We start from the raw sequence: 27,610 nt of genomic DNA, 5'->3' as shown, positions 1-27,610 counted from the left end.
TGAGATCTTGTCAAAGGCTTTTTGCAAGTCCAAGACCACTATATCCACTGGCTCACCCTTGTCCCCATGCTTGTTTATGCCTTCAAAGAATTCTAATAGACTGATGAAGCACGATTTCCCTACACAAACTCTACGTTGATTCTTCTCCAACATATATGTTCATCTATGTGTATGATAATTCTGTCTTTACTAAAGTTTCAACCTATTTGCCTGGCACTGAAAGAAGACCCAGAAGACTGGAGAAGGGCTAATGTAGTGCCCATCTTTAAAAGGGGGAAAAAGGAGGAGCCAGGGAACTATAGACCAATCAGCCTGACCTCGATACCTGGGAAGCTACTAGAGCAATGTATAAAACATTCAATTTGCAAATACTTGGAGGATGAAGGCATAATCACTAGCAGCCAGCATGGATTTACTAAGAATAAATCATGCCAAACCAGCTTGATTTCCTTCTCTGACAAAGTTACGGGTTTGGTGGATGGGGGAAATGTGGTGGACATAATATACCTAGATTTTTAGCAAGACTTTTGACATGGTCCCATGTGACATTGTCCTAATTAAGCTGGAGAAATGCAGGCTTGGTAGAAGTACTGTTAAATGGATACATAACTGATTAAACAGCCACAAAAAGAGTAACTACTAATGGTATAATGTCAGATGGGAAGGAAGTCTCAAGTGGGGTTCCAGGGGCGAGCAACCAAGATTATCAAAGGGATGGAATGCAAGGTGTATGACCAAAGGCTGAAGGAACTGGGTATGTTTAGTTTGGAAAAGAGGAAATTAAGGGACATGATAGCGGTCCTCAAATACTTAAAAGGCTGCCATAAAAAAAGATGGAGAAAAGTTGTTCTCTGTTGCCACAGAGGGCAGGATAAGAGGCAGTGGTTTCAAACTACAGCATAGCGGATTTAAAATAAATCTCAGGAAAAACTTAACTGTAAGATGAGTAGGACAATGAACCAACTGCCTACAGAAGTTGTGGCATCGCCTTCCCTGGAGGTTTTCAAAGAGGCTGAATAACCATTTGTCTTGGATGGTTTAGACACAACAAATCCTGCATCTTGTAAGGGGGTTAGACTAGATGAACCTTGCAGCCTCTTCTAACCCTATGGTTCTGCAATTGTGAGGATCACCTTTGGAGCAGTTTTTTTACAGAGCTTCCCCCTCCCCCGCAGCAAGGGGTTGTCTTATAGCAGAATCCGTGTAGCGCCACTCAGAGGAACATGATCTAGGGAACTCATGCAAGGGAGGCACACCTCCTATACACTAGAAGGCGCCCAGCTGTGTAGTAGCTACTTGTGCAATGATGGAGTTTGTAGAGAGAATCGCAATATCAATCCACTGGCCATTGCCCTCTCCCAGGCAGTGTAGAGGGAGATGAAGCAGCAAGTTGCATATCCAGTTCTGAGGCTGGATATGCAACTATCGAGTGGCTCTGCGTCTAAGGAACAGCATGAGAGAATGGAAGGGGGTCCTTTTCCTCCAACCCAAACCACAGAGAAATTCTGCAGTGCACAGTTCAGCAGTTTGACTGCATACTAGGGACAGGATTTGGGCCTTGGTAATTCACATCTGTACTCAAAAAGCATCTGCAGTTTCAGGAAGACAGAACTACATTCGTCACTTTTGGAAGGTTCTCTGCAACTATGAAGGTTAGAAACTTTTTAAAATTAAAGCAAAAATATTACAGAAAGTGGTGGGTACACTCCACTAACCAGAAAATGTTGTACTCATCTTTGATGAGGAGTGGAGTGATAAGAGATAACGGCCCTGCAATTTAGGCAATTCAGTTCTTTTGTCCCCCCACCTAACCCAGATACTTAGATCTCCCTCCCTATGTTCTGGATTTTTTTCCTCCCAAATAAGGCTGCCATAAGAAAATGCAACTGAATGGAGGCAATACTGGTAAGTACTTCTACCAGTCTGATCAGCGGAACAGAAGGGGGATCCCTGGCCCTATCAGCTAATACCTTCACATTGAAATAGTTAAATATCTGCTACTTGCCTCCAGTTGCATGTATTCAACTGAACACCAGCTACAGCAGGCGACTGGACCAAATGAGACTAAGAGGGGCACTGACACCACTCTAAAAGTAGGAGGAAGCCACTTGCAATGGAAAGTGGTGCTGTAGCTGTGGGTCTAGCACAGGCAAAGCTCATATATCCAAATCCTTCAGCTCATTTTATGTTGAAGAAACCAAACGTCATGTTTGTCCAAAAAAGGTTAGCGCACCTAGTACTACCACAAACAAAAACAATGAACAGCTGATGAGGTTTGAAGGTGGGAGGAATTTCATCCACGCCCTTAAAGTGAAGGGACCCTACGCATCAGAGCAGCCATTTCTAGAGAATTGTTTTATCTGGCATCAGTAAAAACCAACATGCAGTTTGTCATCCAAGTGAAGCACAAGGATACCACACTTTAGATGTGGTCTTTAGATATTTTGATTATGGTAATATTTAAGCTACAGGGAGATCTGGCACGTGTGAACTGTTTACCTCTGGATCTGCTAGGCGCTGTGACAGCCCTACAACAAAGACAAGGTTCTTCTGTACAACCCGTACACTGGCCAGGTGTTTGCGATTCTCTGATATTTTCTGCTTCCTCTCGTTTTGCTTCTGTTTCTTTTCATTTTTTATCCTTTGCAGCTCTTCCTGGGAGAGTGGTTTGTACACTGCTGGATCTTCTGGATATGGCTGAACATAAAAAACACCATTAAATGCAACCCAGGTAAGAGACTAAATATTTGAGAACAATTAATCTCAGTAATTAGATATACAAATTGATGTTAATGTGATGTAGTTTTCTGGCTGGCAGCTCTGTGGAAACAGTGTACGCAGCCCCTTAGGGAGAGAGGGGAATCTCACATTACTTTCAAACAATCCCCCTACTTGCACTCATGCAATACTGAAACTGACAAGAATTACATTGACCCTGCTGCTCGCTCTGTTGGGGAATTCTACAAGCATTGGCAACCCCGACAGAATCCTCCCAAGGAATTTCAATACGGCAGCACAGTAAGCATAGAAAAAGGCAGGGCCCTGTTATCCCACATCGAATTTAATTCCGTGATATGTATGAAGAATATTTTAAAAGCCAATCTATAACATAAAACAAAAGAATCCATTTGTCATTGTCATGAAATCAAAACGTGCACCTCTGGGTTTTCAAGAGTCCTCTTAGCTTTCTAATCAGAGAATTTTGCTTTTGTATAGCTCATTGTGTGTGTTATCTTCCCTTGGTACAGAGGCAGGTTACTACAACTACTACTACATTGGATGATTTCATAGTACTGTTAACATATTTGCCTAGCAGTTTCAGACTTTCTTTTTGCAGTGACGACAAACATTTTTACTTCAAGATAGCTCTCTCAATGAAGACAAGCACTGTAGGTTTTACCTCAATGAAGTTAGTTGAAGTAAACCCAAGGTGGGTTCACCCCAACTAGCTACACAGAGTTTTAAAAAGTTACTAACCTTTCCGTAACTGTTGTTCTTTAAGATATGTTCCTCGTGTCCATTTCACATTAGATGCGTGTGCCGGGTGAACCATTGCCAGAGATTTTTCCCTAGTTGGTATCCGTCGGGATGGCTCTAGCGCCCTCTGGTGCCATGTGCTTATGAGCTAGTATAGGGGGTGCTGCTGGCCATGCACCCTTTGAGTCTCTTTTTGATGACCAACTCTGTCAGAGAGGTAGGAGGTTGGGTCATGGAATGGACATGAGCAACACATCTCGAAGAACAACAGTTACGGAAAGGTTAGTAATCGTTTTTATTCATCAAGTGCTTGCTCATGTCCATTCCACATTAGGTGACTCACAAGGAGTACCACACGAGGTGAGCTTGGAGCTCATGGACATGCAGACTCCAACACTACTCTCCTGAACCTGGCATCGTCTCAAGCTATTGGGTGATGGCATAGTAGGATGCAAAAGTAGGCACCAACAACCAAGTTGTGGATTGGAAGCTCTGCGATGAACACTGCTGAAGAGACCTGAGCTCTAGTGGAGAGTGGTCAGGATGGCCAGAGGTGGAACATTCTCATGCTCATAGCATGCCCGAATACAGGAGGTCATCCGGGATGAGATCCTCTGGGCTGACACTAAAAGGCTTTTAATCCTTTCTGCTACAGCTATGAAGAGTTGCGTGGAACTGCAAAAAGGGTTTAGTCCTCTCAATAATAGGCATGCCTAATACCCAATGAGTGAAGTCGCCACTCTGAGTTCTTGTGAGGCTTCAGGAAGAAGACTGTCAGGAAAATGGCCTGGTTGCTATGGAACTGTGAAACCACCTTTGGCAGGAAGGCCTGGCAGGGGTGCAGTTGGACGTTGTCCCTGAAGAACACCGTGTATGGTGGCTCTGATGCAAGGCTCTTGACTTTAGAGATCCTTCTGGATGAGGTGATCGATAAGAGGAAGGTGACCTTCCAAGAGAGAAGCAGTAGAGGGCATGACATTAGCGATGTAAATGGAGGACCTGGTAAGCCTTGACAGAACCATGTTTAAGTCCCCCCCGGGGGAGGGGAGGGGAGAAGAGCTGAGCTTAGCTTGCAGACCTAAGGATAAAGTCTCTCCAGCCCTGTAAGAAAAGGGACCATAATTTCGTGAGAGAACACTGACCTGCTGTTCACTGGTCAGTGGAAGGCCAAAACTTCTGCTAAATGCACCTTGATAGAAACAAGCCAGACCTTGTTGTTTTAGATGGAGCAAGTAGTCCAAGATGGACTGAAGGGAAGTTGGAGAGAGGTCTCGTTGGGATGACCATATCGAGTAACACTTCCAATTGGTAAGGCAGGTAGCCCTAGTGGACAGCTTCCTACTACCCAGCAAAACCTGTCAAACTTGTTCCGAACAGGCCTGCTCCTCTGGGTTCAGCCATGTAACATCCATACAGCTAGGGAAAGGGAGCAGAGGTTTGGCTGGAGTAACTGATCATGATCTTGTGAGATTAGGTCCAGGCAGAGAGGAAGCAGGGTTGCTACTGACAGATCCAATAGCATGCTGAACCAGTGTTGGTGTGGCCATGCCAGAACTATAATAACTACTGTTGCCTTGTCCAGTTTGATTTTCAGGAGGACCTTGTGAACCAGAAGAACCGGTGGGAATGCATAAAATAGGAACTCTGTCCATGGAATCAGGACGACATCAGAAAGCGAGCCTGGACTGTGCCCATGCAGTTAAGAAAAACCTCATGGTATTTTCTGTTCTGCTTGATCACGAACAGGTCCACCTGGGGAGACCTCCACCTTTGGGGCATGAACCTGGTGACCTCCGGGTGAAGGGACCACTTGTGGTCAGAGGAAAAGGATCTACTGAGGTGATCCGCCAGTGCGTTTTGGGCTCCCAGAAGATGTGAAGCCTTGAGATGGATTGAGTGCTTCACACAGAAGTCCCACAGATGGACAGCCTCCTGACACAGGATGGAGGATCGAGCTCCTCCCTGCTAGTTGAAGTAGAACATGGCCGCGGTGTTGTCAGTGAGAACTCACACCACCTTGCCTGAGACCTTGGGAAGCAACAGTTGGCAGGCTAAGCGAACTGTCCCGAGTTCCCTGATGTTTATGTGCAGGGAGAGTTCTTCCTGGGACCACAAGCCCTGCGTCTGTTGAGGTGGGCTCCCCAACTTAGGTCTGACATGTCCGAGACTAGGGACGCTGAGTCGGGGCAAGATACGGGACTCACATTATTACCGACTGTGGGTCCTTCCACCAGTCGAGGGAAGAGAGGACCAGTGTTGGAACAGCAAGCACTGAGTCCAACTGGTGTCTGTTCGGGGAGTAAAATGAAGCTCGCCATGTCTGCAGGGCCTGAGGTGTAGCCTTGCATGCCAGACCACAATTGCATGTGGCCATGTGACCCAGTTGCTTGAGGTAAACCCAGGCTGTTGTAATTGGGTGGACCATGACTTTGGATATCAGACCTCTGGAAGGAAGGCTTTGGCTTGGGTCGAGTCAAGCCCTGGCCTGATATTCCAGTTCAGAGAACAGAGTTTAAGTCAACTTTCTCACGTAATAAGAGGCCCAGTGCTCGGAAAATAGCTTGAATCACGCTAATGCTGGTCTTTACGTGAGCCTCTGAACAACCCTTGATCACCCACTTGTTGAAGTACAGGTAGACCTGAACACCTCGCCGTCTGAGGAAGGCAGCTACCACCACCATGCATTTCATGAAGATCCAAGGGGCTGCGGACAGGCTGAAGGGAAGAATAGTGAATTGGAAAGGAGTCTGATTTACAATAAACCTGAGAAATCTTCTGTGGCCCTGGAAGATAGAAATGTGAAAATAAGTGTCCTTCAAGTCGATGGCGGCATACCAGTCCCCTGGATCTAGGGAGGAAATGGTGGAAGCCAGGGAGACCATGCAAAATCTCAGTTTCTTGAGATATTTGTTGAGGCGACAGGTCCAAGATGGATCAAAGGCCTCTCTTGGCCTTTGGGATTTGGCAATATTGGGAGTAAATCTCCTTTCCTCAAGTTTTGCAGTGCCTCCTCCACAGCCCCCATCCGTAGGAGGGTCTGCATCTCCTGGGTGAGGAGATGCTTGTGAGAAGGGTCCCTGAAGAGGGATGGGGATAGGGGGCGGGAGGGAGGAGTGGATGAAAACTGTATTTAGCAACCAGCGATCTGATGTTATGTTGGACCATGCTGGACTGAAGTGGGACAGTCAGTCCAAAAATAAAGGGGAAGCAGGATCTGAGGGGGGGGAACTGGTATAGCGCCCTGGGGCACACATTCAAAAAGGCCTGCTTAGGCCCACCAAAGTGCCTACGCGAGCCCAGCTGGGAGGCTGAGGTGGATGGAAGTGGTTGACACTTCCCCTTTCTTTTACAGGGTTCCTTCTCAGACACAGAGCTGGGAAGCGTGGTGGCTGATGGGGCTTGATATGCTTCCTCGAAGTAGACAGAGCATAGAGGCCCAGGGACATGAGGCTAGCCCTTGAATCCTTCAGGCCGTGCAGTCTTGTGTCCATCTGCTCCAAAAATAATGAGAAGCCTTCGAAAGGGAGGCCCTGGATTGACTACTGGACCTCGTGAGGGAGTCCTGAGGACTGCAGCCAAGAGCATCGTCTCATGGTGAAAGCAGAGGCCATTGTCCTCACCATGCATCTGCTGCGTGCAGTGCCACCTGGAGAGAGGCTCTGGCAACATTCTTTCCCTCTTCTAAGAGGGCTGAGAATTCCTGGGGCATAGAGTTCTTAAATTTGGCCAAGGAGTTCCACAAATTGTAGTCGTACCATCCCAGTAAGGCTTGTTGATTTGAGATATGTAGTGGTTGACCACCTGTTGAATAAATTTTCCTCCCAAATAGACCACATTTCTTTGCATCCTTCTGTTTGGGAGTAGCACTCGACTGGCCCTGTCTGTCCCTTTCATTAGCCAGTGATACGAGGGATCCCGGAGTCGGTTAGAGTACAGATACTCATACCCATTGGCTGGCACAGATTTCTCCTCTGCCCCTCATTTCAAAGAGAAAATGGGGTCTGGTACAGGGCTTTGACCTGACCCATTACCACCTCATTAATGGGTAAGACCACCTTAGATGGAGCTGCTGAATCCAGAATATCAATGAGGCTGTGGGATGATTCCTTGAGCTCTTCAATCTCTAGCCCCATGTTAGCCATTATCTGCTTTAGGAGCTGTTGACGAGCCCGAAAGTCATCTTGTGGTAGCGAGCTGCTCGGACCTGAGACGGCCTCATCTGGGGAGGAGAAGGAGAAGGAAGAGGCCTGTACTGGAAAAAGGGGGCTTCTTTCTCTTTTTCAGCTTCAGTAACCTCCATAGGGGGCACATCCTGTAGATCAGTACTAGGGTCAGTACTGGAGTCTGTTTCCGGTGCTGAATGTGGAAGAGTGGGAGTCCGCCCCTCAGAAGCAACAGATGATCGGTGGGAGGGCGGACCCAGTACCGGGGGAAAACCTTAAGGATTCCAGCATTGCCAGTGCATAGACCGTTGTCCTCCTGGCCAGGCACCAGCGGGGGAACCCGCACTGAGGTCCGATGGCATGTAGGATGGGTACTGATGGCTCTTAGGCTGAACGTAGGGTTCCGCGTTAGACTCAGACTCCTCTCTAGGTGACCATGGGGGAGCAGTACCTCTTGCTGCCTCCAATTGGTGCCGAGGGTCTGGTGACCAGAAAAGGAGAAAAAAGACTGCTTCCCTCTAGAAGGTACCAGAGGACCAGGTGACAGAAAGGTGCTCGGAGCACCATGCTCTCTCTTGCTCGAGGTTGACGGAGCCAGTCTAAAAAGTGGCTTCCATTAGGACAGCCTTAAGTCTGATCACTCCGTCCTTTGTGCAAGGCTTAAAGTCTCGACAAATTTGGCAGTGGTCTTTCATATGAGATTCTCCCAGACACTTCAGACAACTGGAATGTGGGTTGCTCACAGGCATAGGCTTGCCACAGGAGGCAAAAGATTTGAAGCCCAGCTCCAGGGGTGATGGGAACCCCTTAACAATAAGAGGAGGAGGTTCCATCTACAGCAACACTACTTACAATATATACACTATAACTAAACTATAGACTAAACTTACAATACAGAGAAGAAAACCACTGATAGGCACCTTGCTGCAGCAAGAGGAGACGTTTCAGCAACCATTACAGGTGGTAAGAAGGAACTGAGAGGGTCCATGGCTGGTGGCACTCCTTATATGGCACACAAGAAGGCACTAGAGCCATCCTGATGGATGCCAGCCTGAGGGAAAAATCTCCAGCAACGGTGCATGCAGCACACATATACCTAACATGGAATGGACACGAGCAAGCATTCGAACAAGAACTACAGTGACTCATCACTCCTAGGGCTTTACACTGAGATAGCCATCTTGAGGTAAAACCACCCCTTTTTGCAGTGAAGACATACAACTCAGAAAGCATGTCAAGGCTATTACACATTTATCCTCCACACCCTGCTGCTCACCAAGGCACTCCTGCCCAATTCTCAGTCCTGAAAACAAAACTCAAAATTATAAAGTGTATAACTAGTCTTCATAACAGTTCGAGGCATACAGTAGCAAAGTTTATATAATATATATACACAATGCATCTTAAGACAAAAATATTTCAAATTGATGAGAATGAAGAAGTTACTGAAGTGATGCTAAAGATAGGACAGGTGCACATATTACAGATTTTCCTCTGGGGCTGACAATTTAAAATGTGAAACTTACTCAATTACATGGAGAACAGGGAATTCTCTCCCCACATTCTAACACCCAACAGACTTGACTGACTAGGTGCATTATAGAAGAATTTAACCTTCCCCTGAAGCACAAGATATTGACCAGTGCTAGAGGCAGGATGCCAAACAGAAACTGTTTCTCTACATGGTCCTGGACAAATAGTTAATCTGAAGTACCTGAGCTGGTATGCAGAGGATAGAGTTTGTGCTGAAAGTATAGGGGATATACTTTTTCATTGCCATGCACAGGAATTTAAAAGTCTAAACATTCCATTAGAGTTAATGGAAAAGATGCATTCAACTCCACGCACAGCAACACCATATTGACTTGATCTACCCTTGAACTTGGATTTTTAAGGAAATGTGGCTCCAAATCAAGGTATTGTAGCACTGCAACTGAAGAAAAAACCCCATGCAACAGTTAATCCTTCATGCACACTTCACTTGAGTAACTGTTGGATCATAATCAATGATCCACTCTTGAGGCTTGGTCACAGCCATGCTTATCACAAGTTATGTCTTCGACACACATGGGTAAACTTTTTATAAGGACACAGCATTAAGTTTATATGGCATTTCACAGATAGCTGGCTCTTTGAGGTAAGGAACTTTTTTTTTTAAAACTTGAACAGCTCTTTGTCTAATTGTATGCAGATTAAATAACGATGAAGAGGATAAAGAATATTACCTAGAAGTAGGTGGAGTTTCTTAGGAGGAACTTGGAGGAAAGGCTGTTTGGCACACAAGAAGGCTTTCAGTTATAGGGGATAGTGAGGGTTGAGGCATGAGGCTAAGAACGGAAGGAAACCAAGGTTGAATCTATAATAGGTAACCGTACCACTTAAAACTAAAACAGTTTGTCTCAATGTAAAGCACATGGGTAGTGTGTTGATTCTATGAATCCTTTTTTTCAGAATGGAGATCCTGACTATTAAATCACCAAGCATCCCAGGTGACCCAGGAGACAAAGTGGAACAAATTATAGCAATACACGCAGTAAATCAGTGGAAGAGACCAACAGTGGATTCGTGTTGCGTGAAAGGCTCTGTTCTCCACCATGATCAAAGTAATCAGCTCCATGAGCTACTTCAAGCTGAAGTTCAGTGGACTGTGTGCCATTTTGGGGTCAGGAGCATGATTACAAATGGTGTGAGGGTTGCTGGATATAGCTGCTTATCCAAGGTAACTGCAGAACTAAGTGAGGAAGAGGAACTTACCTTGTGCAGTAACGATGTCCCTATGAGTGCTCCATTGTATGCGTATCTGCGTCCCTGATTGAAGGTTTTGGTAGCACTGTTTGGCCCACACATGCACTCTTCCTCGAGGCTAACTAGCACTATGTGGGTGAATCACCCTCAGTTCCTTCTCTACTGCAGCGCCTCGATTGAGAACTCCGAAGTAGAAGGGAGGAGGGTGGGTTGTAGAGCACCCACAGGGACACATCTTGAAGAACCATTGCTACTGCACAAGATGAGTAATTTCCTCTTCTTTGAGTAGCATCCCTATGGGTGCTCCACCATAGGTGACTCCCAAGCAGTATCCCCAATGGAGGGTCAGAGCTTCTGAGTCTAGTCTATTATGGAGGAAAATACCGTGGAGCCGAAAATCTAGTAATCGCACAGTGTTCTGCAAAAGTATGAGCAGATACCCAAGTCACTGCCCTGCAGATTTCTGGCATGGGAACATTTTTAATGAGGTGACAGAGGTGGAAAACACTCTCATGGAATGTGTATGGATTCCAAGTGGGGGTAGCGAATTACGATCATGGTAGCACTAGTTAATATAATTCAAGACCTATTGTAGAGTCTGAGCTGATATTGCTGCATCTTTGACCTTTCTGCAATTGAGAGGAAGAGCTTAGGAGATTTCTTAAAGGCCTGTCCTGTCCAAATAAAAGGCCAAGACTCTCCTAACATGTGTATGTAGTGTGGCCTCCCTGTTGTCACGATCAGGCTTTGGGTAGAAGGTGGGAAGGTGAATGAACTGTTCATGTGAAAAGACGAGGCGACCATGGGGATGAATGTTGGGTGTGGCCTCAGATTGACTTTAAAAGAAAATTGTGAAGGGGTGTATGTGCCATTAATGCTGCTATTTTCCCTATTCTCTATGCTGAGGTGATGGCTACTAGGAATGCTGTCTTCATTGATAGATGTGTAAGAGAACAGGGGGCCATAGGTTCAAAGTGTGGTCTAGTTAGGCTCTTTAAAACTAGATTTAGGTCCCTCGCTGGAATGGGGTGCCTGATTTGAGGAAAGAGGTTTCCTATGCCTTTGAGGAATTTCTTTGTTGTTGGAAGAGTGAAAACCGAGTATCCCTCTATCTGCTGGTAGAAAGCCATTATGGCCACAAGATGTACTTTGAGTGAGCTGAGAGATAGCCCTGTCCTCTTGAGGCCTAGTATGTACCTCCACGATGGGGAGGTAACTTGTTTGGAATTATACCAAATCTGGAATCTTTTCTATTTTTGCAGGTAAATGCGGCAGGTAGCCAATTTTTTTACTGTGTAACACCACTTCTTGTACCTCCTCGGAGCAGCAGCTCTCTGTTTGTTGGAACCATGAACAATGCCTTGAGTCAGAGGATCCACAGGTTGGGACTGTGGGTTTGTCAGGTCTCACTTCCTCAAGGGGAATTTGTAGTGTCTGCTACCCTTTTTGAGAGATCATGAAATAGTTTTAAATCATCCACCATGGATGGTGGAGGGGGCCATCACTGTCTCACCTGGTGAGGAGGAGATGATATTGGTTGGTGGTGTACCTCCTCTTTATTCTGGCCTCCTGCTCCTCAAGTTTTCTCTTGAGGTTCTTGGGCTCTGGATGCAAAGGCTGAAAGAAACCATCTTATTGATGCTTGGTAGGAGACACCAGATGCCCGAGAAGTATGGTGCCTGTAGGCTGTCCACGTTCCCAGCATGGTGGTACCCACAGGTGGTCATACCAAGAAGGTTGAGGTTCGGACTGACGGTGTAACTGGAAGGGTGCTGGTTGATGTAGAGATGGGCCATGGTGTGAGGGTAGCAAGAGGATATCATCCTGGTCGCTATATGAGTCCTCACTGGACAGTGTTGGAACCGACAAGGAGACTGGAAGCGAACACCCTGGTGCCAGTGGTGATTCCAGGGATCAAGATGTGCTTGGTACCGGGGCCCTAATATCAAGCAAGCAGGAAACTCTTGGAGTCTCAGCCACCATGAGATCTCTGGGGAAATGAAACTCCTGCGGTACTGCTGTGATCAGTACCATCAGGGCTTGTTGGTGCTGATTCACCGATACTGAGGAAATCGGCAGAGATCTTGCACGAGATGATCAGTCTGCCGAGGGCTGTTTGGAAGTAGTTGGTACTGAGGGACATTACATAATGTTGCAGAGACAGTACGGTCTTTGCTCTCACCCTTGACAGGTGGTGCCGCCGCTTCAGAGCCTCCACCTTTCAGGTCTTTAGGCGTATAGATGGTGTCTGCACTGGAGGACCCATGTGTCCTCTGGATACTGTGCTTTGGAGCCATCGGTACCGAGATGACTGACCATGCCAGAGATCTTTCTGGCTGGTCCAGGGCTCAATTTGAGGACTTGCAGCTCTCTTTTTGGAGGCTTTGAGAGGAGAGTACGAAGATTTCCTCTTTGGTTCTCCATCCTTAGACGCAGAAGGCTCTGGGGACAATCTTCACTAGGAGGGGATTCGGGACCAGGGTCAAAGGCTGGTTTAAAAACATCCTCCATAAAGAGTTTCAACTTTAACTCCTGGTTCTTTCAGGATCTAGCCTTCAATTGCTGACAGAAGGTACACTTCTGTGGAATGTGAGCCTCTCCTAGGCATCGGACGCAGCAGCAGTGTCATCTGTAACCAGTACTGCCTCCCTGCAGGAAAGACACTGTTTAAACCCGGGGGAGTTGGGCATGCCCCTTACTGGGGGTGATCCCCAGATAGGAAAAAGGGAAAAAACAGGGGAAAGAAAAAAGTATTATTTTTAAACAGTAAAAAAAAAAAAACCAGAAACCCTATCAAACTAAGAAAAATCTAATGGAAATGCTAAAAGAAGCTAAGACACTGAACTCAAACTCTGACAAAGAGAAAGCGGACTGCTATTCGCTCTGTCTCAGACCAGGTGCAGCTAAAGAGGAACTGGGGATGGTTCAACCATGCAGTACTAGTTAGCCTCAAGGCAGAGCACAAGGTAGGGAGAGCTCATGTGCAGGCCGAATGAACACTGCTACCAAAATCTCCCATCAGAGGCACAGGGACACAGATACACCTACAGTGGAGCACCCATAGGGACACTACTTGAAGGAGGAGACTTTTGCACCTCTTTGGGAAGCTTCAGATCATCTGCATGAGAGCATCATTCGCCGTAGAAAAAAAGCATTGTTTGTCCCAAGGAAGGTGTCTACCCTGGATAGCAACCAGTCAATTAGGCACCAGTGGGACTGGAAACCCTTGAATATCGCAACAGAGAACAAGTGTTTCAGGGGCACGCAATCAAGCTAGCAAACATTTGCAAGACCACTGATGGATTTGAACAGATGGGTTTCCTGAATTGCTGGAGCTATAGATGAACCCATGCGCACGTGATCAAGCCCAGGAATAAACTAACAAAAGTCTACTGCTCCATGGTGGCAAAAGCCTTACAAGATCATTGTGCATAGTTCCTAGATGTTTACTGGAGTGGGCGAGGGAAGGCAGGGTGCACTGTACCAGAATTTTTAAAGACAACTTTTCAGGAATAGACAGACGAGTACTCTTTCCATTCCACAGATTCTCAGCAACTGCATATCAATTGCTTCTCTCAGTCAAGAAGTCACATCCTGATTACACTGTACCAGACAGTGGTACAGCTACAAATTGTGTGCAGGAAGGTGGTCAAGTGTGCCTCTGAAAGGCTGAAAGCAAAGTGGAAGTACCTACTGAATACAGTGAACAGTGTCGTGCTATCCACTTGTTGTATTCTGTCCAATATTGTAAAAGCAAAGGAGGTGTTTGACAATGAACAGAGGAAGGCATGAGTCTTGCAGCAAAGAATGAGGTGGACAATAAAGGTGTGCCATCAAAAGTGACAATTATGAACATTGCCTGCAACAGGCATATGAACCAATTAGAGTTGCTTTGTGCTCATATTCTGCCATTGTAGGAATGCAAAGAGATCGATGCTTTTAATGCTTGAAGGTGGCATACTGAAATGTTAGCAGTTTAAGTTAATATCACTGATTCTATAGTTGCTAGTGGGTTTGATACCATGAATAAAATTAGTTTTTAATAAAAGTATTACCAGCATTTAGATGCTTTTGGACACAGAGTATATAGGGGTAGTAAAGCAGTGTTGTTTAAAGTAATTCAACTATGCCTGCAGAACTATTAACTGAGATTGATTTGCATAATTTATTTTACCACGAAACATGGAAGCCACCTTCAAAAAAGTAGCTAATACATAATAAAAAACAGCAAGCCAGCTTTTGTTTTATGCTGAAATGTGGGCTAACTGTGCAAACTGCTGTTGGCCTGCATGTACTCCATCAAAAGTTCACAGGGGAACTCTGTCTTGAAGTCTTATTTCTTTATCATGATGTACATAGCTCCTCACACATTCTTTGTCCTCTTGCATAAATTTCCCTTGGCATTTAAAGAGAAGTTGTATTTTCCTTCAAACTTAAAATTGTTCCTTTACATGTTTTTCTGAATGTTGAAAAACAGATCTAGTTTTTGTTCCTTGCCAAGGGATCTGTCAAGCACTCTGCTTCTTGGATTCCCAGATGCATGGTCACATTCCTGCCATGTAATGGATATGTCAAACATTTCCCATTTGTTGCCTTGTTGCAGAAGTGGTCTCTGAAATGAGAAATATGGAGTGAGTCAATATGCTTATGTCAATGAGCCTCTGCCTGCTGCCTCTCCCGCCATAGCCTTTCCCTGCGGCAGAGAGAGAGAGAGGCTCCAGGGGTGGGATACTAAATTGCTAAAAACAGCAGTGTAGACGGGGGAGGCACTGCTTGGACACAGAGAGACACGTCAGGTATATGCCCTAAGGTTCTGGCACATTCTGTTCACCTAAGCAATAGTTCACCATCTACACAGAGGTTTATACCTGTGCTGGTGAGGTGTGATGTGATGTGTAGTGAATGTATTCTACACCAGGCCGTACAGTGCACTTAGTCTTAGAATGATCACAAGGCATGGCTCAGCTAGCAGGGTACTTCTGCCCTCAGAACAACTGATCCATGTAGGTGAATGTGGAAAGGTGGTGATGGGGGTTACAGGTGGTACTTCCAAAACTAGCAATATCCAGAGGATGAGGGAATTAGAGGGCTGATGCACCAGGGGAACCAGAAAAGGCAGTTGGGAAGAGAGGACTCCTATCTTCACATGATGCTACATCTTCATCCTGTTTCACACCAATACGAATGTTCACGTGAACCCAGAAAACTGCTCCCAAACCCCAACCATGCAAAAACCTGAGTTAAAAAACACAAACACATATACCTTGTGCAGATATCCCTTCAGTCTCCAAAGGTGTCATCTTCACAAACCAACATGACTGCTTTTGCTGCAGCTACCATCTCTAGAGTTTTAGACAGAGATGTTACTGGGATCCTGGCAGAGCCTCTGGCATTCCTAGGTCCCGGTCTGCCCAACTGGTTTCACAAAGCACCATGGGAGGTGGTGTTCTCTTCTTTCCAGGTTCCTCAACAGCCCAGTGGTGTGTGCCACAGTTCTGTCCAAAAGCATCTCGTGCTCCAAAGATGGGAGAGTTCCAAGAACATGGTCTGGTTCATCATAAAGGCAGATTTTCCTCCCTGCCCTGGAATGGCTGTTGACATCCCCAGCCTTATTAATACTGCACCACCAGTCCTCCTATTTTCTCCCAGCACTACTTTCCTGAGCAAATGATATCCAGCTCAGTAAGGCATTTGGACACCCAGTCATGAGCCAAAAAGTGTTCCAAATTACAGAGGTCAGCTGTAACAATTTCCTTAATCCAGACATTCACGAGTGCCCAGAAGTCTGCTGAGGAATACCTGGCAGCATGTTTCTATGGTGGCTTCTGAGACATACTCCAAAACCAGCTTGCAAGCACACAGTAATCACAAAGGAGTGAATACTGGCAAGAAATACTGTACAATAACATTTCAGGGGCATGAAGCAGTATTTGTACAGGCAAAAAGATTCCAGAAAGCTTGTCCTCAAGCCACCAGAGTACAGAAGGTAAATCAGACAGGCTCCAAAAGCAGTGACAGGTACTGTGGGACTGTAGCAGAAGGAATAATCATATCATTGGCATTATTACAACAGAATTTACTGTCGACAATGGCATTGCACTGGTGGAGACAGACAGTGACTGATGACACTGATTAGTCTTCCTTGTAGAAAGTCCAATCCAAAACAGTGAAGCTAGCTTCTGTGCACCACTGATTACACATGTATGTCGATGTGCGGTGCTTTTCAGGCTTGCTAGAGAGTCCAAACAGTGATTAGCATGCCAAATTTCTTTACTGTAGACAAGGCCTAAAGGAGCAACATGGTAAGATGACTGAAGGTGCATATGGAAGAATGAGGCAGCAAGTGCACAGATGCAGGTATAGCAAGGTTACTTAGGGCCTAGAAAGGGAGCTGGAATTGATGCCATAAGAGACAAGATGCCAATGAAGGGATTCAGTGAGAAAAGGGACATGCTTAGAACAGGGGGATGGGGGGGACCTCTGTAACTGGGTTTAGAGGGAAAAAGGTGAAAAGCTAGGAGACAGGAGAGGACGTTATAATAATCAAAGGAGATATTACCAAGGATTTCTGAAGAGGTGTGTTGGGTGATGAAGGCAGAAGGAAGCTACAGATTTTAGCTGAGACTACATGAGGAGGAAAGAAAAGAGAAAAGTCAAAGATTCCAAGGTTGTGACCCTAGGAGACAGGAAGGTCAGCAGACTTGAAGATCAGTTTTAGAGAGTTTGAGAATAGCAGACAACCAAAATACGTCAGGTAACTGGAGTTGTGACTGGACAGAATGGGCGAAGTCATAAGTATGGCACTCAAAGTATATCTGAGCATTGGTGACAAAGGTGGAAGAAACTAGACACCTGTCAAGCACTCTCACCAAGAGTTAATGGCTTGTAAAGTGGGTGTCAATAAAAATGAAGAATAGCTCTGGCTCAACAGGTACAACAAAAAGGGGTGCTTTATGAACTCCCACACAGCTCTACCACCAGACCCTAACGCTCACTTGCAGCATATTCTGCTGTTCCAATCTTCACCATCTATCCACAAACAGATACACCAGTACATCACTATCCTGATTCCCGATTTTTTTTTTTTTAGTTCTCCTTTAACAACTCTACCCACACACCTCAGTCCTGACCTGCATGCTCCACTGCTATTCCACTTCTGGATTTATTCTGCAGAGATGACTACTAGTTGCATAATGATTTTGATATGTACAGATGGGATCCAGACAATGAGATGCTCACACCAGATCTACACTGTCATTTGAAGCAAGGTTCCCTGATGTAAAAGAGTGTACTAACCAATGCAAGACCCTCATGATATATGCAAGGCAAGCAGTTATTCCAGGATATTTACCTTTCTGCAAGCAGGACAAAGTCCATTCTCATCAGTGCGGATACGGTGCCAACAGAAGCGACAAATTTGGTAGCCACAGGTGCAAGGGAAGAAGTTGATGTCATCAATCTCCAGGGGCTCCATGCAAAGGGGGCATTCCACAGGGTCTTCCTTCGCATCAGGGCTGCGAGACATCTTCACGTGTTTGCAGAGCAGCAAAAAAGTTTATAATAACTTAAGGGAGCAGAAAGGTCTGCACTGAAAATTAAAATGGAGCAACTTGAAGATCTGCAAGAAAATAAGATAAATGTGTCATTGAGTTAGTATTCAAGTTTATATTGCAAAACCCATTTTAACAGCACAGAAAACCCAAAGGACAGATTTAGACTTTTGGTTGTATCTATTCAATTCTCCATAGCCTTTCCTCTCTTTCTCTACTCCCCCGTAGTCTTTCCTACACGAGTTATTCACTAAGTCAAACTTGGGCCTCTCCTTCTGCTTCGGAGTCATATGAGCTGTTAGAAAGGTGCTATTATTGGTGTTTCCCTACCTAGCAAGGGAGCATTGCTCTGACTGTTGCTGACTAAGTGCCCTGGCCCAACAAACTCTAGGTTTGAAATTTTGCAGATGAGCACAAATACCTAAAACAATACATGGAGTACATGCAAACCTTCCTGGATCAATTTAGGGAATGTCTGAAGTCGAACTCGGGAATTGGCAATGAAGTGAAAAAATGAACTTACTTGCTTTATAAAATATTGCAGAGATTTGGAATCATTTCAACCTCAATGATTCAAATCCAGTCTCAGTCAGTAGGTTAAGAAACCTTTTTTAAGCACAGAACTTTAACAAAAAAGCAGTGAAAGCTCTTTTCCTCAACCCTGACCTGAAACAACTATATGAGAGAGGAATTCAATTTGTGTCTATTGCATTCTCGGACACTGCTGAGAATAGCGAAGGCTGCCCATTAAGTTATGTTTGATATGTACATATGCTTGTTCACCACAACTGATCAACCCATTTTCTGTAGGCCACCAGCCTACTACTTTTTTTTCTAGTGGCATCACTCTGGAGCTTTTCCTCAATGCCAAATTCACACGAACATTGGTATGCTGACAGAAGCTATTATTGCATTTGCTTAACTAATTACATTTTGCATAACTAATACTACAGCTAAGTTTTGAAAATAGCTTCTGTTATAATACCCATTTTCAGTGCTCAACTTCTTCCAAAAGGATAGTTTTTAAAAAAAGATTTTCAACAATTGGGGGTCTTTGCTCAAATGTAAAATTTGTAAGCCTAGAGAAAAATCCATTCGTGTGTGCACGCTGATGGAGGAGTTGGATTAAGCTTTTCCTGCTAAAATCTGTGATTAGGGAACTGTTACTTTTACATTTGAAACTTGGCAGGCAGACTTTTTAACATATTGTTTGAGAGGATGGGGAGCAGGGCTCAACAGCCCTGGGGCTCACTTCCGGTTTATATCTTAAATTCCCAAAGCTCATGCTTCAGCCAGCCACTGACAGGGACCAGGAAGATATTCCCCCAATGTGTTCTAGGAGGTTTTTCCTCTTCTTCCTTCTGAAGTAACAGGGACAGCCACAGCTAGAGATGGTACACTGGTGGGGTGGGCTCTGCTCTGCTCAGTACCACCTCATTCTCTCTCAGGTGCTTGGCTGGCTAGTTCTTGCTCACATACTCAGGGTCTAAATGATCACATTATGTGTGTCATGAAGGAATTTCCCCCCAGATCAGATTAGCAGTGATTTTAGGGGATGGGGCAGGGCTTGCCTTCCTCTGCAGCACATGAGTGCAGGTCACATTTATCTCATTTAATCATTTTTCTTTCATTGCAGAGACCTTGAGCACCATCTAAGAGAAGTGTGGTTGGCCACCATAAGAGAACTGGAAGGACCTACTGCCTGTATGAAGAGTATAGAGGAAGCTTAAAATACATGACTGGGAGCCAAGTCCACAGGCCGCTCCCGGATCACATGTCTGAGGAGCAGGTCTGTCAGGTCCTCCCCTCCCTAGATGGGGAAGACGACAAGGAGGGTTTTGATACCAATCCCTGGTTAGTCTGGTGAAAAGGAGGGTTCTCAACTGTGTTCCCTGTAAGCTGCACAGTTGGGCGGCTGATTAGCAGAGTGCGCACATCCGGTAGCATGTGTTCAGGTGCCCCTCCCGCCGCTGCTTTGCAACCACATTGCTCTGTCCTGCAGCTGCTCCCAGGACCCTCCTGCTGCCTGTGCAAAGCAGGGGGAGGGTGGAAGGTGATGTCAGGGTGTTCCCCCCCCCTCCATCCCATCTCCACAGAGCAGGGGAGCTCCACAGACCTGGCTCAGGACTCAGAGCTGCTGCGGTCTGAGGTCTGAACCATGAGCAAGTGCTTTTCTTAAAGAGACAGCACATGGTTTCTGAGACTTCCCCAGCAATCAGTCTCTTACACACACACACACTCACTCTCTCTCCCCCCCTTGCCCATGTACCCCATCTCCACAGAGCGGGGGAGGGGAGACAGGGCTCAGGACAGAGCAGGAGAGCTTCGAGTGAGTGCCTTAAAGAGACAGCGCTCGGTGTGTCTCAGAAACTTCCCCAGCAGCCAGCACACACAGTCTCTGGGTCACACGCAGTCTCTTTCACACTCACGTCCCAACACATACTTGTATCACTGTTATTACTTCTTGGTACTTCCTGCAATGCACATATATTCACCATAATTTTATTCTTTCAAAGTGTATTATTTTAGTGTTTTGATTGGTCTATGCATTTCATTTTTTTTCTCTTACACTTAAATTTAATTCTTTGAGTAGTGAGTTCTAAAATGCCTAGCCTGTCCTGGCTGGAGTAATTATCCCTATGGTAACTTTTTAAAAGTATACATCTCTAGATTTTTTGTTTCTACTGGTGGCACACAGCCACAGATACCTCGGTGCACATAAAATTTATTCCGAACATGGATGGAAAAAATGAACTAGAACATTGGCCCTCAAGTACATGAAGTCAGGTGCAGTCCTAGTAAAAAAAAGCAACAGTGTGTATTTAAGTGCCCACTATCTTTAATGCTCATGTAACGATGAGGTTAAAAGGAGCAGACACATCAAAGGTACTATGTTTCTAGTTGGCATGCACCAGTAATATTTCTGCTGTTCCCAGTTTCCCCCCCCTCCTTTCCTTCCTACTTGATTCCCTAGGAAGGTAAAAAGGGGAAACGTACTAACGAAATTTAGGATATATAGTTAAGAATCAAATGTAAGAGTTAGGATTGCTACAAGACAATTCTTTTATTAGTGGCAGTATTACAATAGCACCCAGAGGCCCCAGTCAGCCCTTCTGTAGTATGTTCTGTACAAAACAATTAAAAATAAAATAAATAAATAGAAATCCCCATGCCTTGGAATTTGCCCTTATTTTATGCATCTGTATTATGTTGTTTCTCTTGTTAAAACGGACACCTTAACACACTGCTGTTTAAGGGTTTACTAAGCAAATGTGTGCAATGTCAAGTTAACACTTCAGTTAAAACCTTAAGTTTTACATTTCTTGACATTAAATTTGCAAAAATTAAATACAGTTATTGCATATGTATTTAATCGGATCAGTTTTGCTGGAAGTAGACTACCTAAACTGAATAAGTGGTGGAATTAGTTTCTATCTAGGAAGTGCAGGGAGATTTGTATGGAATTTCTTCAGATTAGATTTGGATTAAATTTAGTCAGAGATGTCCAAAAACAGGCCAGTAAGCAAACAATGTATTCTGTTGAATGATCTACTCATTCCATTGCATGTTCAGCAAATCTAAGACTATTGAAATATGTCTGAATCAAGCAATGCCAACAATTTCGAAAGGATGCCAACATATTTAATAATTCTATTGACAACTGAAGTTGCTATTTGGACCTTCTGCTAAAAAAGTCACCAGTTCATGAAAAACATGTGACTTATTAGCCAGCACCTCAGACATGCAGACAGGCTCTCTAGCAAAACTGCAAAGTGATTAACATTTATGAGCTGTTTAAATTAGCACTAAGAGTTTAGCAGCTACTGGTAATAAAGCCAATAGATTGCTGCGTAGTCTGCCATAGGCCTGTTTTATATTCCAGCCAAGGATAAAGAGCAGCTGTGTGCTGTGGTTTTGAAACTAAGAAAAGCAACATTTTTATTTATTCTGGAAAAGGTTATTTAAAGAGATTCCACCCAAGTCTCTCCCCATTGCAGGGATGTTAATACACCAGGATAGTGTGCCATTGCCACATCAGAAAAATGTTCATTTTCCACAATGGAATAGTAAATAGAAGGCAGAACAAAGCAGCATTAGTGGACTATTCATATAGAGCCACTAAAATACATAGGGGTATTTAGTCAGCAATAAGGTCATATCAGTTGGAGGGCAGTTCAGAATATTTGTATGATTGTTGCCATCATCTTGGCTTTCCCACTATATCATATCCCCTTTTAATATCTTGCATTTAATCAAAAGTATCTGGTTTTCAAGATCACGTTCCAAAAGAAAGTTAAAAAAACCTAATACATCTTCTCAGAAGAGAAAGCCTCAAAAGGTACAAAAAGTAAAAGCTGTCAGACAACACAAGACAGCCAAATTGGGCTCTAATAGTTCCACTTCCTGTTTCTGGGAGAGCCTTGGTGCCAACCTTCTTTTAAAACATTACACAAGGATGCAGCACAGCTGGACACTATCTAGCACTGTTCTCCAGATTGCTGAATGTCTGCATAAGAAAAGCAAATAGGTGAAATATGAAACTAATTAATAGGCTGCTTGCCAGGGACACCTTCAACCTGAAAGTTACACTTACCTGAAAACTGTGTGCCTACCATAGCTAAACACCCAAGATCCAGATAACTAGAAAGAAGTGAAAAAGTTTCTCCATTTTTCAGTTTACTTGATTCCCTCGACAGCTGTGTCTAGTCAGCTTCACTGTTCCATTGTAAAGTTAGACTTGGAAGGATTCAATTTTTATTGGTAAAAGTTGGATTTCCCCATGCACACAAAGTGACAAAAATTTTCATTTATAATAATAAAAATTTACAGATAGACAAAGAAAGAAAAATACTACTTGAGATCTTAAGAGTTTAAGGGCATAAGGATATTTACTTTACACATTTTGACACCAGATGTTGACAATTTGTGTTTTAATGATAAAGCTTTAACTTTTTGAATCTCAACAGGTCATAAAATAAATTGCCTGACTGCTCCTATTTCCTGCAATTATGAAAATTTAAATAGCCAAAATAAAAAATGCTTAAAAACAAACCCATCTTCTACATCAAAATTATAAAAAAAATAAAAAGTTCTGCCAAGCCAATAGAGTCCATTTCTCTCTTGGAAATTTTTGGATGTTTTCTACCTTTTCAAATATATTGATTTCAATTACAACACAGAATACAAAGTGTACTGTACAGTGTTCATTTTATATTTATTTTTGATTACAAGTATTTGCACTGTAAAAAACACAAATAATATTTTTCAATTCACCTAATACAAATACTGTAGTGCAATCTCTTTATCATGAAAGTTGAACTTACAAATGTAGAATTATGTACAAAAAACTGCATTCAAAAATAAAACAATGTAAAATTGTAGAGCCTTACAAGTCCACTCAGTCTCTTACTTGTTCAGCCAATCACTCAGACAAACAAGTTTCTTTACATTTGCAGGAGACACAATGCTGCCCACTTGTTTACAATGTCACCTGAAAATGAGAACAGATGTTCTCATGGCACTGTTGTAGCCAGCATCGCAAAATATTTACGTGCCAGATGCGCTAAAGATTCATATGTCCCTTCATGCTTCAACCACCATTCCAGGGGACATGCGTCCATGCTGACGATGGGTTCTGCTCGATAACAATCCAAAGCAGCGTGGACAGACGTATGCTCATTTTCATTATCTGAGTCAGACGCCATCAGCAGAAGGTTGATTTTCATTTCATTTTCATTTTTTGGTTGGTTCGGGTTCTGTATTTTCCGCATTGGAGTGTTGCTCTTTTAAGACTTCTGAAAGCAAGCTCCACACCTTGTCCCCCCTCAGATTCTGGAAGGCACTTCGGATTCTTAAACCTTGGGTTGAGTGCGGTACTATCATTAGAAATCTTACATTGGTACCTTCTTTGCGTTTTGTGAAATCTGCAGTGAAACTGTTCTTAAAATGAACAACATGTGCTGGGTCATCATTCGAGACTGACATAAAATAAATGGCAGAATGCAGGCAAAACAGCAGGGGACATACAATTCTCCCCCAAGGAGTTCAGTCACAAATTTAAGTAACGCATTTTTTTTTTAAACGAGCGTCATCAGCATGGAAGCATGTCCTCTGGAATGGTGGCCGAAGCATGAAGGGGCATATGAATGTTTAGAATATCTGGCACATAAATACCTTGCAATGCCAGCTACAAAAGGGCCAGGCAAATGCCTGTTCTCACTTTCTGGTGACATTGTAAATAAGAAGAGGGCAGCATTATCTCTTCTAAATGTAAACAAACTGGTTTGTCTTAGCAATTGGCTGAACAAGAAGTAGGACTGAGTGGTCTTGTAGGCTTTGAAATTTTACATTGTTTTGTTTTTGAGTGCAGTGATGTAACAAAAAAAAAATCTACATTTGTAAATTGCACTTTCACGACAAAGATTGCACTACAGTATTTGAATGAGGTGAATTGAAAATTCTATTTCTTTAATCTGTCCTTTTTAGTGCAAATATTTGTAATAAAAATATACATTTTGATTTCAGTTACAACACAGACTACAGTATATATAAAAATGTAGAAAAACATCCAAAATATTTAATAAATTTAAATTGGTATTCTATTGTTTAACAGTGCGATTAAAAGTGCAATTAATCGAGATTAATTTGAGTTAATCACTTGAGTTAACTGTGATTAATTGACAGCCCTAAAAAAACCCTTATAATAGCAAAGCAGAAAAAACCTTAAGAAAACTGGGAGAAAAAAAATTCAGGGCATGCAACTGAAAGGGTGTTCTATTGAAATTTGGATTTTATTTATTTGTTTATGTTAAGATAGCTAGTTTCAAAACAATCAAGTTGACAGTGTCTCAAACCTTTTGTAACCAAACTCAAGACAAAGGCTAGTCTAGCATTCTGGACCAAAACCTGCCCTCTACTTGGCTGGAAGGCTTTGCCCAATTTTGGATTTAGTTAGGATACAGACCCTGCCACTCCTTTCCTCCTATTTTACTTGGGACTGGGGGAAGAGGGGCAGCAGTGGTGTGCTATCTTCTGTATTTAAGGTTTTCAAGGGGCACCCACCTCATCAACTCCCCACAGCTCTTTACAGAGCTGACAGCTTGTAACCCAATCTAGTTGTTTTCTAAAGGGCACTGGCAAGAGGTAGGCTTGTTTCTGCACACCCCAATATCTTACATTTTCCAGAAGGGGGCAGCGCTCTTGTTCTGCAGCTGCATGAGTGAACTGATTCTAAACATTCTCCTGCAGAAAAGGGGCTAAATCCCCAGAATATTGGGGACTTTTTGGGGGAGGGGATAGAGAAGAGATAGTGTGCTTGTCATGTTCTAAGGCTCCAGTGGGAGCAGCAAAAGAACAGCCAAACATGGTCAGACCAAAAGTCCATCTAGCCCAGTATCCTGTCTTCCAACAGTGGCCAATGCCAGGTGCCCCAGAGGGAATGAACAGAACAGGTATTCATCAAGTGATCCATTCCCTGTCACTCATTCCCAGCTTCTGGCAAACAGAGGCTAGCGATACGATCCCTGCCCAACCTGGCTAATAGCCATTGATGGACCTATCCTCCATTAATTTATCTAGTTCTTTTTTAAACTTAGGAAGCAGACTAACCAATAACTCCATCAAAATGAGGCTGAGGACAAATGAATAAAATACTAGCCTTCCAGAACACCTCTGGCAACCAGGGGCCTCTAGAAGGGGAAGTCCAGGTGAGTTTCGGTTTGTGTTTCACTGAATTCTCTAACATACCAGTAATTTGAAGTGAAGCAGGTCACAAAGTCTATGGACTGAACCTGCAGAAAAGATCTGCTGAAATGCAGGCAAACAAACTAGTAGATTTTTACAAAGCCCTACTATATTTTGAAACTCCACTGCTGCAGAGACTCAAATATGAGCAGTGGACTTATTTCTTATTCTGCCTATGTAACACTACAGCTACCCTCAGCATAGACTAAAAGGACCATTCCACTGGAAATCCCCATTTTCAATCCATTGTAACTATCAATTCTCTTTTAAGCTTATGGACATAAATGCTCATTTATGTGCATAAGTAGTTAAGGGAGAAGATGTTCTAGATTTGAGTCTCACAAATAGGGAAGAACTGGTAGAGAATTTGAAGGTGGAAGGCAGTTTGGGTGAAAGTGATCATGAAATGATGAGTTCATGATTCTAAGGAATAGTAAGAGGGAAAACAGCACAATAAAGATAATATACTTCAAGAAGGCAGACTTTAGTAAACTCACCGAACCGGTAGGTAAGATCCCATAGGAAGCAAGTCTATGGGGAAAAAACCTCAGAAGGAGAGTTGGCAATTTTTTTAAAAAGAGCAAATTATCCCAATGTGCAGGAAAGAGGATGTATGGTAAGAAGCCAACCTGGCTTAATCAACAGATCTTCAACCACCTGCAACTCAGAAGAGTCATAAAAAAAGTGGAAACTAGATCAAAATACAAAAGGATGAACATAAACAAAAACACCACAAGCATGTAAGGACAAAGTTAGAAAGGCCAAGTCACAAAACAAGATTAAACTAGATAGGGACATAAAGAGTAACAAGAAAACATTTTACAAATACATGAGAAGCAAGAGGAAAACCATGGACAGGGTAGGCCCACTACTCAATAAGGAGGGAAAGACAATACCAGAAAATGCAGCAATAGCTCAAGTGTCAGATGCCTTTTTTGTTTCAGGTTTCACCAAAAAAGTTGGCAGAGATTGGATAACTAACATAGTGAACATCAGTGTAAATGAGGTAGGATCTGAGGCTAAAACAGGAAAAGAACAAGTTAAGAATTAACTTAGATAAGTTAGAGGTCTTCAATTTGGCAGGGCCTGATAAAATACATCCTTGAATACTCAATGAACTGCCTGAAGAGTCTGAGCCATTAGGGATTATCTTTGAGAACTCATGAAGGATGGGAGAAATCCCAGAGAACTGGAAAAAGGCAAAATGTAGTACCTATCTATAAAAAGGGAATAAGGACAATTGAGGGAATTATCAACAGTGAGCTTAACCTAAGTACCCTAAAAGATAATAGAGCAAACAATTTATAGCCATCTAGAAGAAAATAAGGTGATACATAACAGTCAACATGGATTTGTCAAGAACAAATCATGTCAAACCAATCTAATACCACCTTTCTTTGATAGGGTAACAAGCCTTGTGGATACGAGGAAGCAGTAGATATCAGATATATCAACTTCAGTAAGGCCTTTGATAGTTTCACATGACCTTTTCATAGCAAACTAGGGAAATATAGCCTAGACCAGAGGTAGGCAACCTATGGAAAGCGTGCCAAAGGCAGCACACGAGCTGATTTTCAGTGGCACTCACACTGCCCGGGTCCTGGCCACCAGTCCGGGGGGCTCTGCATTTTAATTTAATTTTAAATGAAGCTTCTTAAACATTTTAAAAACCTTATTTACTTTACATACAACAATAGTTTAGTTATATATTATAGACTTATAGAAAGAGACCTTCTAAAAATGTTAAAATGTATGACTGGCACGCAAAACCTTAAATTAGAGTGAATAAATGAAGACTTGGCACACCACTTCTGAAAGGTTGCCCTACCCCTGGCCTAGACAAACTTACTATAAGATGGGTACACAACTGATTGGAAAACCATACTCAGTAATATTGAGTGGGGTGCCACAAGGATCTTTCCTGAGACTGGT

The 27,610-nt window shown here is 43.5% G+C and overlaps 1 protein-coding gene across 9 annotated transcripts in view; it reads right to left on the bottom strand.

The window, feature by feature from the left end:
- Positions 1 to 27,610, bottom strand: part of CNOT4 (CCR4-NOT transcription complex subunit 4) — a 140,683-nt gene that overhangs the window by 71,944 nt on the left and 41,129 nt on the right. For all 9 annotated transcript variants that reach the window (XM_029910861.1, XM_024208165.3, XM_024208170.3 and 6 more), the window contains exons 2-3: positions 17,737 to 18,003; positions 2,500 to 2,697 (exon numbers count right to left, since the gene is read on the bottom strand). In XM_029910861.1, coding sequence (XP_029766721.1) covers positions 2,500 to 2,697; positions 17,737 to 17,910 — 372 coding nt within the window. In that variant the 5' untranslated portion in view covers positions 17,911 to 18,003. The remainder of the gene's footprint in view (positions 1 to 2,499; positions 2,698 to 17,736; positions 18,004 to 27,610) is intronic.

This window comes from Terrapene carolina, unplaced genomic scaffold (genome assembly GCF_002925995.2).
Source record: "Terrapene carolina triunguis isolate 2854851 unplaced genomic scaffold, T_m_triunguis-2.0 Scaffold68, whole genome shotgun sequence".
Lineage (NCBI taxonomy): Eukaryota > Metazoa > Chordata > Testudines > Emydidae > Terrapene > Terrapene triunguis.
This window is presented reverse-complemented; position numbering and strand designations above follow the sequence as displayed.